The sequence below is a fragment of the Peromyscus leucopus genome, chromosome 13, assembly GCF_004664715.2.
Source record: "Peromyscus leucopus breed LL Stock chromosome 13, UCI_PerLeu_2.1, whole genome shotgun sequence".
NCBI lineage: Eukaryota > Metazoa > Chordata > Mammalia > Rodentia > Cricetidae > Peromyscus > Peromyscus leucopus.
Window position 1 is genome coordinate 62421310 of NC_051074.1, and position 19147 is coordinate 62440456.

At 46.3% G+C, this 19147-nt stretch overlaps 1 protein-coding gene across 10 annotated transcripts in view; it reads right to left on the minus strand.

Annotated features, from left to right (window-relative positions):
- Window positions 1-19147, minus strand: part of Myo1b (myosin IB) — a 178763-nt gene that overhangs the window by 55328 nt on the left and 104288 nt on the right. For all 10 annotated transcript variants that reach the window (XM_037210425.1, XM_028886602.2, XM_028886647.2 and 7 more), the window contains exons 7-9: window positions 13103-13166; window positions 1719-1817; window positions 27-130 (exon numbers count right to left, since the gene is read on the minus strand). In XM_037210425.1, coding sequence (XP_037066320.1) covers window positions 27-130; window positions 1719-1817; window positions 13103-13166 — 267 coding nt within the window. The remainder of the gene's footprint in view (window positions 1-26; window positions 131-1718; window positions 1818-13102; window positions 13167-19147) is intronic.

Below are 19147 nucleotides of genomic sequence, written 5' to 3' on the forward strand. Positions count from 1 at the left end.
TAAAATGCAGCGAAGACACTTCTTACCCTGACAGTTCTGAAATTGGCAGCGTCATCCACCCCATTAACTTTGGCCGAGTCCAGACTCAGGTAGTTGTATCTGCTGAAATCCCGCTCGAGCTTAAGCTTGTCTGTGGAGTCATGCACACAAACTGATAAGTTATTTCAATAAATGTATTCTTCCTCCCGACTGCATTTTTTACCCTTCAGATAAAATGACTTTCATATTATGTAACAAATCAATAATAAGAACTGACGCACAAAGATCAATAGTAGTGTTCTCCTAAACCCACTTTTGTTACTGTGGCACATTTATTGTCACTGGAAAATACTGTAATGTAGGATTAAACACAAGGGAGTGGAAAATGTCCCTCATATAAATTGGCTTTGGACTCCTACGAATTATTATGATTTATCCCAAGAGGTGGTAAGACAGGGTATAGACTCCGATCGTTCTGTGATTCTCTGGAGGACGCTAGTGGCCCTCACAGGCACTCATTAGATCAGTAGATTGCAGGTCTAGATATCAGAACAATCCTCCCGGCTTTTCCTTTTCACGCTTTTGCTAATATATACCTAGTGGGTAATTTGGTGTGTTTTAAGTGTACATTTGTTGGTTATTAGAGAGCATGGTGATGAGGATTAATTTTCATTGTCAACTGAATTTAGATCATCTAAGACACCTCCAGATGTTTTGAGAGAGGCTAAACAGAGAAAGGACACACTGGATATGTGGGTGCACCACCCACGGGGCCCAGAGTGAGCCTCATGAACACCAGTATTCACCTCGCTGTGCTGCTGGTCTGCCCAGATGTGTGCAGCCACACGGCGCGTCCACTGCTACAAGTGTGAATACTGCTGCTACCTCTGTCTTCCCCGAATCCCTGGAGCCCGGATCCAAATCAATGCTGCTACCTCTGTCATCCCTGTATCCCTGGAACCCGGAGCCAAATCAACCTTCCTGCTCTTACCTGGCTTCTTCCTAAAGTATTTAGTCACAGAAGTAAGAAAAGTAGCGAGTAGAGTGTGTCTACCAGAATGTGAATGACTTCCCATAGCTCTTCTTCTTTGAACTGTTTGATGATGTCCAATAGCTACTGGGTAACTTCCTTGCGAACTTATATTAACTCTCTAAAATCTCTGAAAGTCAGATTGTTAACTCTTGTGTGGCTGCCAACATCTTCCCTCTGACTTCAAAAATTATTACAGTAATTTATTTACTGTACATGTGTGAGTGCATGTATGTACATACATGCATTTGTATCATGGTAAGGGTGTAGAGGTCAGGACAACGTGTGGGAGTTGGCTCTCTCTTTAAACCATGTTGAGTCCAGGAGATGGAACTCAGGTCATCAGGCTTGGAGGCAAGTGCCTTTACCCACTGAGCCACCTTGCCCATCCCATTCCCCGTGGTTTTTAAATCCTCACTTAGAAATTTCTTATATAATTCTTTACTACACATTGCCAGTTTTCTTCCGTTTTGATTTTACATTTGTGAGAGGACCTTCCCCACCCTAAGGCCCCCTAAGACATCTGAGGTGTACGGCTCGGTCCCTTGTGAGATACAGAAATATAAAGAAATGCTGGGGTGAGGCAGACGCAAACAGAACAGGATGAAATGAAAGTGTCGGCGGGGGAAGCATGCGGAACGTGCGGCTGTACAGAATGCTTCAGGAGACGCTGCGGCGGCGTAAGAAGCACACGGAGACACAGACTTACGGAGCAGCTCCTCGGAGGCTCCAGAGAGCAGCTGATAGAACACATGGAAGTTTCTTTCACCTCTTGGCTGCTTAACAACACGAGATTTCTCCAGAAGATCTAAGGAAAAAACGAAGAAAATTAAACTGCATAGAATTCATTTTGCTTTCAAACACATTGTACTTGCTTCCTCTTTCATTAATTTTATACTAGTAAAACAATAAAAGAAATTATATTTTAAGCTCTACTTTGAAGGCACAACTCAACTAAAACCACCGACTGAAGCGGCTCCTTCCAACAAATCCAAGAGAATAGCTCTCAATACTAGTATCCTCTCAAGTTTCTTTTTCTTCTTTTTGGTTTTTCGAGACAGGGTTTCTCTGTGTAGCTTTGGAGCCTGTCCTGGAATTCACTCTGTAGCCCAGGCTGGCCTCGAACTCACAGAGATCCGCCTGCCTCTGCCTCCCGAGTGCTGGGATTAAAGGCGTGCGCCACCACTGCCCTGGCTCCTCTCAAGTTTTTAATGGTCATATTAAAGTCTTAAAAATGTAATGTTACACATGTAAGCATCAAAATGTATGCATTCAGATTCCACATAGTAACTAAAATGCTACAAAACAAGCTGCCAGGTTCTGTGTGTAAGTACTCCTTGGACAGTGTCTTGTTATAGCAGGCATCATCATACAGCTGAGCAGCCAGGCAGGGGCATCGGTGGAACCTGGATCTGAGATCAGACCATCCGATGGGGCGCGGCTTCCAGCTTCCACACATGCGCTTCACCTTTTGGAAGAATCAGAGTGGGTTTTCTAGAGCATCAAAGTTTTAGGACTCCAGACACTTTTTCATCTCTTCAACTTAAGGTCTCATCAAGTTTTCACACCCAGAAATGAAACACTAACGAAGAAACCAGAAATGAGTCCCTGCGACAGAACTATAGTCTCCTCCTGCCTGGAGTCCCGCTAACCCCTCACCAGAGGCACAAAGAGCATCTGAGCTCTGCTGGCAAGAGCTAATTTTCAAATGCATCCTTATAAATTTCCCCTTTCAGCTATATGACACTGTAGCGATGACCTTCTAGAACATTGGTTCTCTTTACTAATACTACCGATACACTGTGTCCTAACCACACAGAAACCCAAATGTTCTTTAGCTGGGTGTGAGGTTAAAAGGAAGGCTCCCGAGGAATGTTCACTCATGTTCTTCATTTGTATTTGTAGCATGTATGAAAGCATTGGAGGAGGCAGGGTGGGGAGAATTTAACAATGTAGCCACGGTGAATGGGAAACCTAGAGTGTTCTAAATACATCAGGTTGTTTGTAAGAACGAAGAGATGGGATGCAAGATCTATACTAAGCCAACCGGAAAAAGAACAAAATATTTAAGCACAAAAAAAAAAATTAGAAATGAGATACTGTAGATATTTTATGTTCATCTCCAGTTGTCACAAGACTTGGGCGGATGTGATGTCCCCAAACTGTGGTGACGAATAATGAAGCCTAGACTTTTAGGGAGGAAGAGGGAGGGGGTAAAAAGTAAAAACACAGATCAACACAACTCAGGGGTAAAAGCAGTGTATAATAGTCACCATCTCTAAAAACACGAAATTCCACACAATTAACACGTATACATGAGCGCACAAAGAGAAATAGGTGAAAGTACAGTACGTTTTTACCTCTCAAGTACTCAAGCTTCAGAAAGACCCTAACAGTCCTGTATAACCCTGGGAACAAAGAGGCCGGGCAGATTCCTCACAGAGGAGCTAATCCTCCAAGGAAATCCCCACGCCTAGGAGGAAGTAACTGACCACAAGAGAAACACAAACAAGGGCTGTATTCTGCTTTGTCCATTCACACACAAATTCCTTCCGCGGCATCACCACCCACTGGGCACCGGGAACTCTTCGGGAATCAGCGAAGGCCTTCTTCCACACGCATCAGGGACTGCACCACACAAACTGGCACGACCATCTTTCCAGGTGACGGGGAGATGGTTCAGTGGTCAGCGCCCTTGCCGGGCGTGTACGGAGACCAGAGTTCAGATATCCAGAATCCAAGTTAAACCAAGATGTGGCAGGGCCTGTCTGTGCCAGGAGAATCCCCCAAATCCCATCAGTCAGCTGCCTGGTACTGTGTCAGTGACTATGACACCCCACCTCAAACAAAGGCGAGGACCAACACCCGGAATCTTCTGACCGCCACCCGGGCACCATGACACACGCCTGACTGAAAAAGCGAGGTTGAGGAAGGCAGAGTAAACTCCAGGCTTTTTCAGATCCCTAAAAGCCCTGCCACATCCCATAAGCGCCGGGCACTTCCCAAGCTGGCTCCTCACCTAACGGTAATGGTGGCACCTTGGTCACGGAGACAAACGTGCTTGGTGGCCCTTACACAGTCATCCCCATGCTTCGAGACGAAAATAATACCCCCAGAAAGCACGTGACACACGGGCAGAGCTGTGCAATTGCAGCACACTACCTAGCCTGGCGTTTGGCCCCTTTGGAAATGCTCGGACAGTGGAGAATGTAGAAACAGCAAGGGCTGTCAGATTCAGTTATAATGGCTGTGGAATCCGTGGCAGTTACCATCAGTGAGTTAAAGGCCAACAACGTGACCAAGAATGTTGACTGAATGTATTCTTGACCCACAAATGCATTGATACGGTCAGGAAGTAATGATGACCATATTCAAACATGACTCACGGCATGTGTTTAAAAGGAAAGGGACAGAAGAGAAGCAGAGGCAGGATTTCAATTCCCTTTGCATTTGTGAGCATACGAAGCCCTGAGTGTCCCCTCTGAGGTTGACTCTGTCACCTCCACTTTATAGATGAGAAAAATGAGGCGCATTCCACACTAACAAGAACTTGAACGCAGAGCTTTAGTTACTGGAGTTCATGTTTATTAGGCTCTGTAATTTTTCGGGAGGTGGGGGAGATGTAAAACTCTGAAGCGTTTGGAAAATGCCGGACTTTAGATGAAATCCATGAATTCACTAAGCAGCTCTCTCACAAAATGAGGAAGCTTTTATTACAAAGCAGTTGAAGGTTTTACTACTTACAATGCCTGCTCTATTACCCCAGAGCCCATTTCAGGTTCTTTATGACTCTTCATGTAAGTCATAAGCTTCCAGGTAGAAAAGTAATTAGAGGAGATGTTTGCCCCCAAATAATTCACTAATGCATGGAACCATTCCCTGTTGGTGGTTTGTGCTAAATGTGCAGGCACCAACATAATCAAACAGCGTGAAGCCATATCAAATAATTACTCAAAGCAGAGACTATCAACTCAACTCACTGTAGGGACTTCTCACCTGACCACGGTAATTCACTTAAATGTGCCCTGAATGAATGGAAGCAGAAGAAACCCTGGCACAGCTCTTCTCCGCCTGAGGAGCTTCTGCAGGACTGGCTGGGCCTCTGCGCGGGAGACTTAGAGGAGCTGTGACTAGATGTCAGATCTTTGGTGCAGCTGACATGTGAGAATCTCCAGACAGCCCAATGCCGCTGCACCTCAAGATGAACGTATTAAGCCATACAGGAGTGGGGACAAAGAAACATTGGGACCAGGACTGGCCCCCTACCTAACAGGCCATCACCAACTGACTGCTAACAAAATAACCTGGTCTTCACTTTCTGCTTTTGAAATGTGACCAGCTAATTCACAAGATGTACATGTGCCTGCCTGTCTCTTAGATCACTTTTCCTAGGCAAACTGGGAAAGAAAGAAAACACCCATGATTGCACTCACTGGAAGATGAAAGCTTTTTAAAATAGGCAAAAGAATTAAAATGAGGAAAAAGAATGAAAGGGTTGGGAAGAAGAAAACAAAAACTCTCATTACCCTGGGGCAAAATGAATGGATTAGAAAGCCTGGGAAAAAAATGTCGTTTTATACACAATCTTTCTCCCAGAAAAAGCAGCGACCCTGAATGGAAAGGCAGAAGCTGTGGGTACTGTCCTCGGTGTCCCTCATCCCCACCGTCCTCTCCCTCATCCCCACCGTCCTCTCCCTTATCCCCACCGTCCTTTCCCTCATCCCCACCGTCCTCTCCCTCATCCCCACCGTCCTCTCCCTCATCCCCACCGTCCTCTCCCTCATCCCCACCGTCCTCTCCCTCATCCCCACCGTCCTCTCCCTCATCCCCACTCCTCTCCCTCATCCCCACTCCTCTCCCTCATCCCCACCGTCCTCTCCCTCATCCCCACCGTCCTCTCCCTCATCCCCACCGTCCTCTCCCTCATCCCCACTGTCCTCTCCCTCATCCCCACCGTCCTCTCCCTCATCCCCGTCCTCTCCCTCATCTCCACCGTCCTCTCCCCTCATCCCCACCGTCCTCTCCCTCATCCCCACTGTCCTCGGTGTCCCTCATCCCCACCGTCCTCTCCCTCATCCCCACTGTCCTCGGTGTCCCTCATCCCCACCGTCCTCTCCCCTCATCCCCACCGTCCTCTCCCCTCATCCCCACCGTCCTCGGTGTCCCTCATCCCCACTGTCCTCTCCCTCATCCCCACCGTCCTCGGTGTCCCTCATCCCCACTGTCCCCGGTGTCCCTCATCCCCACTGAAGTGCTCGGTGTCCCTCTCTCCCAGTCACTGCCCGGATGGACAGGAGGGAAAGGTTTTATATCAACCGTCCATCCAAACCACCAGATGTTTAGAAGTTAAGGACAAAATTAAATTCTCACCAGTGGTTGCCACTACAGTTAGTATTAAAAAAAAGGAAATAAGAATAAGTGGTCAAGTTCTTGATGAAGGCCTGCGAAGACTCATCTGTCTCTGTTTTACCAATGAGGACAGGATAATACTGCAAGCCCGCGACTCAGAATGGGACTGCCCCAGAGACCCCACACCCTCCCTCGGGTGTCCAAAATGACCACTGGGAGAAAACATCTCAGAGTTGTATCTAATGGACTTATGTCTCATCATTACAGCAAACGGCTAATTCACACAGCACGGGCCTGTTTATGAGTAACCATCAGTATTATAAGACTTTAGCCATTTTTCTTCCTGTCTTAGACAATCACCTACACCTCCCCTCCAGCAACCCAATAACTAGGAATTACTGAGCAGAATTTAATATTTTCACTGGAAAATCCTAAATATGAACATGGTTTACCTCTCTATTAGGGCATAAATTTTAAGTCAATACTATCCTTTAAAAAATGTGAATGCTGGAGATTGGATCCTCAGGACTCACGGAAGAGGTGGTGGGCACAGCTGGATGCTTGTAATTATATCTAAGAAGGCAGAAGCTCCCAGACAAACTGACGAGCAAGACTAGTCATGCTGGTGAAACTGGAGGTTGCTTGAGAGACACTGTGTCAATGAGTGAGGTGGAAGACCAGTTGAGGATGACTACTGACATCAACTGTAGGTCTCCACACACACAAACACACACGCACACATGTACACCACATACACACTTAGAGAAAAAGAGCAAAATGTGGATAAACCCAGCCTAGTTTTACAAACAAGATAACATTCTATCCTAACTTTTTAATGATTTGTGGTCTAAAGAAGGCAGATTAGAAGCAGACACTATTTACTCGTAGGTAGATACTCACCAGCTACCAAGAACTGATTGAATCCTCTACAGCAGTGATTCTTAACCTCTGGGTCATGACCCCTTTGGCAAACCTCTATCTCCAAAAATATTTACATTATGATTCATAACAGTAGCAAAATCACAGTTCTGAAGTAGAAAAAAAATGATTTTATGGTTGGGGGTCACCACAACATGAGGAACTGTATTAAAGGGCCACAGCGTTAGGAAGGTTGAGAACCACTGATCTACAGTGTTCTCCAAATCCACCTCCTGCATCTGGTGTCAAGAAACAAGTTAGACCAGATTCCGTAAGAATGAATTGTATTGGGCAGTGAACTCCTAATCAATGACTTGTCATCAATAAAACCAAAGCTATGATACAAAAGATCAAAGCTACAAATCTCACACAATGTTAAAAAAAAAAAGTAAAATCATGTTCCATGTCCTACAACTATACCACACAGAGGTTAAACAATACACCGAGAGGGAGACAACACACAAAACCAGGAAACGACTGTACCATAAATTCAAAAGAAACATGAAAGGAAAGCAATCAAAAGCATGGTTCCATCTCTGCCTTCTGCGGAGGGCCAGTTCATTTTCTGTCCTTCATTTCTCTCCAGAGGACGCTCCCCGGAGAAAGTCCCTAGCCTCACTCACTTCATCACTGCTCCTCAGGGCGGGAGGAGGGACACCTGCAGAGTAAGGCCTGGGGATGAGGAGCACGGACCCTTCTGGGTTCCCCTACACGATGGCTTTGTTCTGATTCAGTCCAGTGAGACCGATGGGACAATGGCCACAAGGAGAAGCCATGAACACTTAGTGCCATCCCTGGCTTCCTGCCTTCCAATTGCCGGAGGGCTGCCAGCACACCTCCGTGTCCAGGGGACAGGCCAAAGGCTTCCCTCTTCAATCTCACCTTAAACTGTCACAGAGCCTTCTCTTTTCCAGTTGGATTTCCATGGTCAAAATGCCTTCGTGGGTTGGTTGGGACTGTGTAAAAAAGCACCCTAAAGCTCAGTAGCTTGAAGCATTGAGGAGTTCTGGTCTGAGCCTAGCATGGCCAATGGCCCGGGCCTGCTCCTGCCTCTCTGGGTGATACTTGATAGACAGACAAACACTGGGCAGCTCATTCCAGGACCCTCTTCTGTCCCAAACAGATGCTTGTCCACGCTGTAGTGAAGCAAGAGTCCAGAAAGAGCAGCGGCAAGCTCCACCAGGCAGCCAGTTTCCAAGTCTGGCTAGGCTCCCTTGATAATTGTTCCACAGACTACAAACCTCATGGCCAGGCCCTGAGTCAACGAGACTGGGACGATCCACAGGTGTGGACACAGAATGAGAATTTACTGTGGCCACTCCTGGAAATCGATCCAACTGTGGCTGTGAAAACGAAACTGCTGGGCCATAAAATGGCTTAGAGGGGAAAAAGGGCAAGCCACCATGCCGGGAAACCTGAGTTCCTTCCCCAGGATGCACACAGTACAACTCCCCCATGCTGTCTGCCACGTGAGCATGTAAAACAGGAGAAAAGAACTGGGATTCAGCTTGGTGGCAGAGTGCATAAGCCTAACTCCTAAATTCAATCCCCAGTATTACCAAAAAATAAAATATAGAGATAAAATTATCTACCGGATCTGGAGTTTTTCAAAAGCATAAAATTACATGTGATATTCAGTGTGTGTGTGTGTGTGTGTGTGTGTGTGTGTGTGTGTGTGTGTGTGTACGAGCGCGCGCGCTTGTAGTATATGTGTGGGGGGTGTGTGTGTATGTGTGGTGTGTGTATGTGGTGTGTGTGTGCGTAGTGTCAGATTTATTTAGTTGCTGGTTATTCGGCAATAGGTTGTCTCTGTGCTTCCAGGATATGTATTTGGTGAAAGGCTATATAGACAATAAACAAATTGGTATTTAATAGTGGAAAATAAACATTTATTGAGGGTTTGCTATGTGCCAGGCACCACAACAAACACTTTATAGAGCTAATAACTAACCAATCCTGGCCCAGCCTGACGAACGAGTCTCACTCCAAGGGTGAAGACACAGGGAGCTGCAGGAACTTGCTGTCTCTGTACAGACACCAGTGATCACATGAAAAACCAGTAAGAGCTGTGCTCATGAAGCCAAGGCCCCAGACAATGAACAGGACCACCAGGGCTGCCTGCGTTCCTCCTGACACCCAGATGGGCGAGGGCAGCCAGGGTTGTCACCTCAGACGGTCCCCTTGAAACTGGAACCTGATCGAAGAGCGGATTCCGCTTTGTGCTATTCTCTGGGCAGATAAAAACCCGTGAGATTTAGATTGTGTCTCCCCACAGTCTAAACTGCTTCTAAGCACCACAGATTTAAGAAGGTGCCTGGGAATATTATAAAAGAAGGAAGAAGAAAACTGGTTTCTCAAAGGTTCCAGTTCATAACACAAAACTCTTCAAACATAAGCACTTTAGCATGTAACCAACAAGCCTTAACCAACCAGGAGAAATGCCATTCCAGGTTTGCACAGGCTTCCGCGTTTTATCTTCTCTACTCGAGAAGGCATTTGCCACCTCCCATTCTAATTATGCCTCCTTCCCAAGGACACCGCCCTCAGGGACCTGTAACTTTCAAGTGTGTTCCGGACTGAGATTTTATTGCACACCTCTTTTAGGAAGAGGGAGATGAGTTGGCGGCCTGTGCTTCCTACTTCTGGGGCATACAACTGTCTAGAGACTTCTTACACCTCTCAGGGTAATCATTTTAGCCTGTAACAAGCTGTGCTTGTCCTAGGGGCTGCTGGGAAAGGAAGCAATGTTATGTCTTCTACAAAAAAAAGCAAAGTTTGTGCTCTTCTCCAGCCTCCAAGAAGCTAACTTGTCATGGTCTGGCAGGAACTCCAGGGGATTCACCCACTGATTTCCATGCATTGAAGTCAGCCTGGCAGCTCCCATGACCACCATGAGTCAGCCCTGTCTACATGGAGTGAAATTTCCTGTCCCACCACTAATGTGTGCCTTTCCTCTCTAAAGCAAAGGATATTCTTAAATACCAGGGTGTTCCCATTTCACAAATTTCAATATAATTTTCTTGTGGGAACAAATGGTAACCAAGACCATATGAAATTCATTCACAGATGTATTAACCTTAATGGAAGTGTTTAGTAGTATTTATTCTCCATGGATACTGTAAGACTCTTCTGATTCTTATGTCAGGGAGACATTTCTGTTAAAAATTTGAACTTCAAATTTAAATCCAAAGTTATTTTCTCAGACTAATAACGAAGTAACTCCTAATGGTCTTCGCAGAATGCTCAAGAACAGTACTGATTAAATCATTCCAGAATGCTCAGCTCCAAGTTCTGTAATGAAGGGATGAACCTGACGCTACCATCGATGTCGTAACTAGTTACTGCCATAACTGGCACTAATAACACGATAACTAGAGTTAATCCGCCCTATAAAAAGAAAGCACTAAGATTTATAGGCAGCTTGCGGAATTAAAATGAACTGTTCCTGAAAATGGTGGTCTTAAACTGAAGCCACCCCCTTTCCTAGGCAGCCCTCACCAGCCGCCATGTACTGCAGAGTCCACCTCTGCAGGCCAGCAGGGGTGATCTGATTCTGGTTGGAGCATCTGCAGGCTACATAAGTCCTGTTGCTACCATATACGGCTTACAAAATCACGTCCTCTAGACTGCCGCATCCTATCCAGTTTCGTTTCACAGTTGAACTTTCCCTTTAAGGTATTTCCCTCACAACGACACACTCTTACAGGCGCGTGCAATCACAGGGGCCAGCATACAAAAGCGGTCAGGCAAACCCAAACGAGAACTCAAGTCAGGCAAGAACTGTAAAACGCTGAGGTGAGAAGAACCACAGACTTCATTCACCTCACCTCTCCCCTAATTTCAAAGATGAGAAGACGCTAGCCCTCTCTGTGAAGGACGGGGAAAATTTTGTTTGAGAATTCAGTGACTTTGGGGCTGGGAGATGGCTCAGTTGATAAAACGCTTGCCACGCAGGCACACGACTTGAGCTCAGATCCCCAGGACTCATATAAAAACCCGGGCTCCATGGCATGTGCCTGTGATACCACTGCGGAGACGAGAGAAATGAAAAACTTTGGGACCTGCTAGCCAGTGGTCGAGCCTAGATCTATGAGCGCCAGGTTCAATGAGAGATCTCATCTCAGAAAAGAGCGTGGACAGTGAATGAAGAAGACCCTGACATCCATCTCTGACCTCCACACACTCATAAACATCCATAAGTATATATATGTGTGTGTTCTCTTTCTCCCTCTCCTTTCTCTTCTTTCCCTCCCCCACCCCAACACACCCCACAATTCTGGCTACATGGTATGCTCAAATAACTCCTAACACCAATTTCTGCACAGCATCCCTCTGACCCTATGGCTGATCAGGAAGAGCTCACAAACCCCTGGCGACTCCAGGGTTCTTGGCTACCCATCTCCTCTTCCACCAGATCACTTCCCCGTTTTATATCGTGGACCACTTTGGAAAGGAATGCTGGGGATGAAGGGATGGCTCCTGAACAGGTGGGTTAGAATGCCTGGTGCTCTTCCGGAGGCCACGAGACAGTTTCCCAGCACCCACGCCAGGCAGCACACAGCCACCTGTAACCCCAGCTGTAGGAGCTCCAACACCCTCTTCTGGCATCCACCACGGCATCTGCACTCCCATGTAGAGACATACACGTATGCATAATTTAAATTTTTATAAATCATTGCAACGTCCAATGAAGGTGTCTGGACACTTGAGACAGCTCTGTCTTTCCTACATCTCGACTTACTTACTTTCATTCTAACAATCCCTATAGCACTCTGGGGTGACTAGGCATTGGGGAGGTCTGGTCCTGTGATCCTAAAACCCAGAACACTCAGGAGGACAGGAGGATATCAGGGTAACAGCTGGGGGCACAGAAACCCCTGAGTTATCATTGAACGCCAAACTAATGAAACTTGAAATCAAAGGCGAAGGAAACTCGGGGAGTGCTGTGGCGTCCAGCTCTGAGGCTGTGAAGGCACACAAAGCCGGTCACGCTGGCGTGCTCACCCCCGACACTCCACAAACCTTGGACCTGGAGCGACTGAGCAGCCCTGGCCCAGTCCCGTTCATTTCCTTACTCCAGTCACACTCAGAAGGAGGCTAATGAGTCCATGTGTTACCAAGAGCTACATTACATTTCCATTATCTAGAAATCCCAGAAAAGAGGTCACATTTTCTCAAAATAACATTTGAAGTATAGGCCTATTCACTGTATTAGATAACTGCTTCCTTTAAAAAGTTATTCATTTAAAATCAACTATTTATATTTTAGGGCTGAGGTCGAGCTCAGTACACTTGCCCAGTTTGTGTGTGAGGCCCTGGGTTCTTCTATCTTAGCACCACAAAATTAATTAATAAATTCCTCAGGTTTTATTTTTAATCAGAGAATAGATTTTGTTAGATGGGCTTAAAGACCAATATAAAGTACAGATATGGAGTTCAAATACTTGCGCAGATTTCTAGATAGTTTTCCAAAGGTAACAATAAATTCATCTTTAACAACATTTAGCGAAGCATACTGATACATGAGTTTTGAGGACTGTTTGGAAGATAGTACAGTTCTCCCTCAAAAAACCAAAACAAACAAACTATACACACACACACACACACACACACACACACACACACACACGTATATACATATATATTTTTACATTAAATTGTAAAGCAATCTGAAATGCAACGGTTAAATATTCTTAGGAAAGTAAATGTTTTTCTTCCCACCTCTTCCATCATGGTATTTAAATGTTTTATGGTAAATGGTGCACCATTTACAATGCTTGGTTATTATTCTCAACTGGTTTATAAAGAGCCAAGTGAAATACTCACAGTTACTTATCACGCCTCCCAATGGATCGCCTTTGAAGTCAAATTCAATATCCATGTATTTGCCCTGTCAAAGAGAGACTCTGTAAGTTCGTCTCAAAACAGTGCATGTTCTTTAGAAAATAGCACGCTAACTCATTTTTAGTCCTTTGTTTCAATGTAATTAAGAAAGGCAGTTCATTTACCCATAATACACAACAATGTGCCGCCATGAATAATTTACACTGCATACCCACTACCTAGAGCCCATCTAGTGTGTAGCTAATTTAAGAACAGATTGTTGTGCGCGCACACGCATACACACACATACATACACACACACACACACACACACACACACACACACACACACACACGGGGCGGGGGGGGGGGGGTCCTTTCCATCATGAGACCTTCCCATTTCAGATATTTTTCAAACTCCCTGAAGGGTATAATACACTCTCAAATCAAGAATATAAACTAGGGTACTGGTCTTGGCAGATAAATTGATTGAGCTATTGTTACAAACTCCATATTAGGCAGTGAATGAAACGTAATACTCCCATGTTCCCATCTACTCAAATCAAAACACAATGATGTGGTGTCACAAGCTCAGAATCAAAGACTACTTATTCCTTTTAGTGGCATTTGACCTAGGTTATATAGCAATACAGAGCCCAGGTCCACTCTTAAGACACAAGAAATTAAATATTGTGAATTTTATAGAGCCAGTTTCCAACTGCTAGACGAAAAGTAACATGAACGGCAGAATAACCATGGCATCTGCTTCATGTTTGGAAAAAGAGTATGTTTATTTCATAAGTCAATTTTTTTGCTTTGTTTCATGTCCTACCTTAATCATAGTCAGATAGACGCTTTGTATATAATTTTCACTAAGAATTACATTAATTTTAAAAGTGTAATAGGAAGGGAGAAAAAAACATGACCACATGGCACTTGGTCAATGATGCAATTTGTGGCTTTCTATTAGCCTACGGATGCTCCCTCACCAGCCCCTCCCTCTCCCACTGCCATGTGTCCTTCTAAATCACTAATGTGTCAAGCGAATGTCTCCAAATCATTTCTTCTAGCCTGAAAAGGCCCAGGGAAAAACCAGACACAGTCCCTGCTGGGAAGGCACTTGCAGCCTGGTGAACAGGACATGGTGGTGGAGAGACAAGCCCGCCACAGCTCATGGCCACGCAAGGAGTGAGGGCAAGATCAGAAGAGGAAGTGAGTTCACAGGAAGTGCAAAGTGCACGAGGTCAGGCGGACTGGAGGTGGGAAGCGGAAGGAGCAGGCCTAAGAACCAACTCCTGTTAGGACAGTTAGGGAGGGCTTCGGGCTAGAGACCAGCCAGAGCAGCGTGACCTTCTGACCTTCTCCTGCCGTGAGCCGCTGTCACCGAAGGCTCCTAAACAAGGAGGCACGATCAGATTTGCCGCTTTACAAGATCACCTGACGAGGGTGCAGCGGACTGGAAAGGAGCAGGACCAGATGCCGTGGCTACCGAGGGAGCGGGCATCGGCTGGCTGCACCGATTACGGGAGGAATGTTTGTTGAGAGCTTCCAGTAGGGGCAGCAAAAGATGAGCGTCAACTGAGAGCTAGCCAGAGCCGCAGGGACCGGCTTGGGCGTGACGGAGAGATCCTCCAGAACAGCAGGGACAGAGGAGGCAAAGCAGCCAGAAATGAGGGTAGAAAACTAAAGAGGAGGCTGGGGATCGACCTTCCAGGAGTCACTTCCAGAGGAGTCCCCGGGCCGGGAGGCAAGAGCATCCAGAGAGCAGATGGAAGGATTAGTGAGACAGGAGCTGGACATCTTCCAGCGTCACGGGTGTCACCTCCTGAATGTGAAATGCTCCCCCACAGACTCACTGTCTGAACATTTGGTCCCAGTTGGTGGCGCTGTTTGGGGAGGTTGTGGAACCTTTTGGACATGGGGACCAACCAAAGGATGGACAGCACCGGGTCAGGGTCTGTCCCAGCACCCTCGATCGATCAACACTTCTCCTCAAATTCTAAGACAAAATAAATGCTTCCTAAGTTGGCTTTGTAAGGTGTTTAGACAACAAAAAAGTAACTATTACAGGTGTGCACGGACACACACACACACACACACACACACACACACACACACACACACACACAGGCAAGACACTGGGCACAGGATTAGCTCGGTTTGAGGGCCTGGGCAAGGGTAACGGTGGCTTCTCTCAAGAAGTTACCGGAGAGGAACTGGTATAAACACCACAGGGAGTGGGACAGGAAGCAGCCACCAGTCAACCGCTGGACAGCTGTGAGAAGGCCCTTGCTGAAGAAATGGTCCTCTCGGATGCGGCAGCCACACCCTCAGAGCTACCGAAAGCTTGGCCCTGATGATGCCACCCGTCTACCTGGAAACAACCTGAAGCTTCCCACCGCCTGTGAACAATGTGTAGGGACAGCTCCCTCCGGTTGGAATCCTGACCCATGTTTCTAGGCCTTGGCCTTAAAACTCCTTCCATACACTCCCAGGCCCAGGCTTCCTCACGATGCCAGGCCAATCCGCCCTGCTCTCCAGTTGATTCTGACCCACTTACGTTTTCTGAGTCCCTTTAACATTACCTTCTACCCTAGGATCTTCTCTAAAAGTCCATAAAACTTCACCCACATAGCTTCCTGAAAAACTGTGCCATATTTTTAGATATACCCAATCTCTCTAATTAATCCATAAGCTTCTTAAGAAGCAGCATGCATAGGTTAAGTGTTCTCTGAGTGTCTACTGCAGCATCGTGTGCTCTTCTAACAATTGAATTGTATATTAAAATTGTATATACTGAAAGATATACAAGGAAGCCAGAGTACTTGTTCCCATGGCACCTCCAAGGATATCAAGTCAATGATGACAAAATTAGGTAATCTGATACAGCAACTCCAAAGAGTAACAAATACCCTAAGCAAATAAAATCAAGATGATGTCAGAGTGTATAAAAGATATTATTGATGTAACATTTGAAGGGAGACAAAAATAATTCAAGATGCCACCAAGTATGTGCAGGTCTATGGAGCACCCAGCACGTGCAAAGTCTACCGAGCACCCAGCATTGTGCAGGTCTATGGAGCACCCAGCACGTGCAAAGTCTATAGAGCACCCAGCACGTGCAAGGTCTACAGAGTACCCAGCATTGTGCAGGTCTCCAAAGTACCCAGCATGTGCAGGTCTACAGAGCGACCAGCATGTGCAGGTCTATGGAGCACCCAGCATGTGCAGGTCTAGAAAGCACCCAGCATGTGCAGGTCTATGGAGCACCCAGCATGTGCAGGTCTAGAAAGCACCCAGCATGTGCAGATCTACAGAGTACCCAGCATGTGCAGGTCTCCAGAGTACCCGGTATGTGCAGGTCTATAGAGTACCCAGCATGTGTAGGTCTACAGAGTAGCCAGCATGTGCAGGTCTATGGAGCACCTAGCATGTGCAGGTCTATGGAGCACCCAGCATGTGCAGGTCTCCAGAGTACCCAGCATGTGCAGGTCTAGGGAGCACCCAGCATGTGCAGGTCTACAGAGCACCCAGCATGTGCAGGTCTACAGAGCACCCAGCATGTGCAGGTCTACAGAGCACCCAGCATGTGCAGGTCTCCAGAGCACCCAGCATGTGCAGGTCTAGGGAGCACCTAGCATGTGCAGGTCTATGGAGCACCCAGTATGTGCAGGTCTACAGAGCACCCAGCATGTGCAGGTCTAGGGAGCACCCAGCATGTGCAGGTCTACAGAGCACCCAGCATCCTGAAGGAACAACTGCTGAGAAGCACTTGGGATGCCAGGGAGTCACAAAGGTGTGTGAAGCTGAGGCAGAGTCGGGGGCTAAGAGGCAGAGACTGTGCTTCAGCAAGACAGGCCCTGGAAGGCACTGAACGAGTTTGCATTGTAGGAGCAGAGGGGCACCACAGAGGCTTGACGGGACGTGTCGGTAGAGATCACTCCAGCTACGAGAAAGAAAAGCCACCGGCTACAAGGGAGGTATAAGGAAACCTACACTTATATAAAAACACAGAAACCACTCCATACATCTTAAAATTCTTACTGAATGAGTTGGGGAAGGTGGTGGCACAGACCTTTAATCCCAGCACTCGGGAGGCTGAGGCAGGTGTATCTCTGTGAGTTTGAGGCCAGCCTGGTCTACAGAGCAAGTTCCAGGACAGCCAGGACTGTTACACAGAGAAGAAACTCTGTTTCAGAAAAAAATCTGATTGAATGAGAGGTTGGGCAAAACCACTTTCCAACAGAACAGGTGCTGTCCTCTTCCTCCAGTGCCTAGCCCATCCATCTGCACACAGATGTTCATGCGCTGCTTACACAAGAGCACTAATAAACAAAGACCTGGAGTACTGAGTCTCATTCTTTTTTGTTTGTTTGTTTGTTTGTTTGTTTGTTTGTTTTCCGAGACAAGGTTTCTCTGTGTAACAATCTTGGCTGTCCTGGAACTCTCTTTGTAGACCAGGCTGGCCTCAAACTCACTGAGATTCACCTGCCTCTGCCTCCCGAGTGCTGGTATTAAAGGTGTGTGCCACCATCACTCGGCTTCTGAGTCTCATTCTCAAAAGAAAAAAAAAAGTTCCATATGTCAAACCAGAAGCGCTGGGGTATATGGGAGACACTGTGAGGCGTGTCCCTGACCACACTGGTTACCAGTGTCAGCTATGACCGATGTGTCCTAACCACAGCAGAACAGACTCTCTCAGATTTCTCAGTAAAGTGATCAACAAATCCACTCTAGATTAATCAAACACAGTCAAGGGTAGTGTCAAGCAACATCACAACTACACACAAGATAGCATACAGTCCCATTATAAAATTATAACATGGATTTGGCTGCATTATTAATCAAGTCATATACCACAAAGCAGAGAAAATACTAGAAGCTGGGCATGAAATGAGTTAGTCTATAATTAAGGGTTAATCTCATATACTAATGCCCAAGTTTAAAAGAGGATTTCTCTGAAGCTATTTAATAAGCTAAATAGCCTGCCAAGCCATTCACAGGGTCTTAAATGCCACTGTAACTACCTCCGAAGCAGTACATTTTCTGACTCGGCCACATATATTTGTAAACATCTTTAAAAGAGCATATTCACACTATTTGCAAACAAAATTAAATTTCTATCACATAATGAAGCCTGATCATTGCGATTATTTCACTTCAAACTCTATTTATGCAATGAGATTATCCATGTCACCAAACAAGAAAAGGCCTGGATCAAACTGGTTATAACAGGCTAATCCGATGGAAAAATCCACAGCCTTGGCTTTAGGAACTTATTTAGGCTTCTACTTTCTAAGCTACAAAAACTACCTGCACCTGAGGCCATTTCTTTCTTTAAGCTCTGGACAACCTGTCTAAGAAAGGGCCAAGAGGGGTCTAAAACGGGGGCATGGGAGGATCTCTGGTAGGGAGGCATCAAAGATGACCAAAAATGACGCCACCAATACAAGCAATGAGGGAAAAGATGCCTCAAAAATAAATGATGGTTTTTTTTTGATTATTTGTTTTGTTTTTTTGGTTAAATCACAGAAGAAAATAACCATCTCAACATAGCACCATGGAGCCAGGCCAAATGGTACAGATACTTAATCTCACTGACTCAAGATGCTGCAGCAATAGAAACCGGAGAGTTCAAGGCTTACCTGAGCTACTACATGAGTTCGAGGCCAGCCTGAGTAACTTAACAAGGCCCTGTAACCCAAAGGAGCAGAGAAGAGAGGAAAGGAGGGGAGGGGGAGGAGAGGGGGGAGGAGAGGGGAGGAAAAGTGGGGTACCAGAGCACACAGCTTAGCATGCACCAAGTCCCCAGCACTTCAGAGCAAAAACACACTACTGTGATGCTGAACAATTTGCTGCTGAGGTGGTGTCTGTCTTTGTAAAGAGCCTAGGCCTGAGCAGAGCTGGAAAGAACCTAGAGCACCAACATCCAGGCACCTGCTGGGCGGTTACAGGGAGGAGGTGGAGCAGCAGCAGCAGGCCAGCCCCCACCAGAAGTGGTGTTTCAGGCTCAATCAGGTTTCAGTATTCAGCTCCCCCAGACCCTTG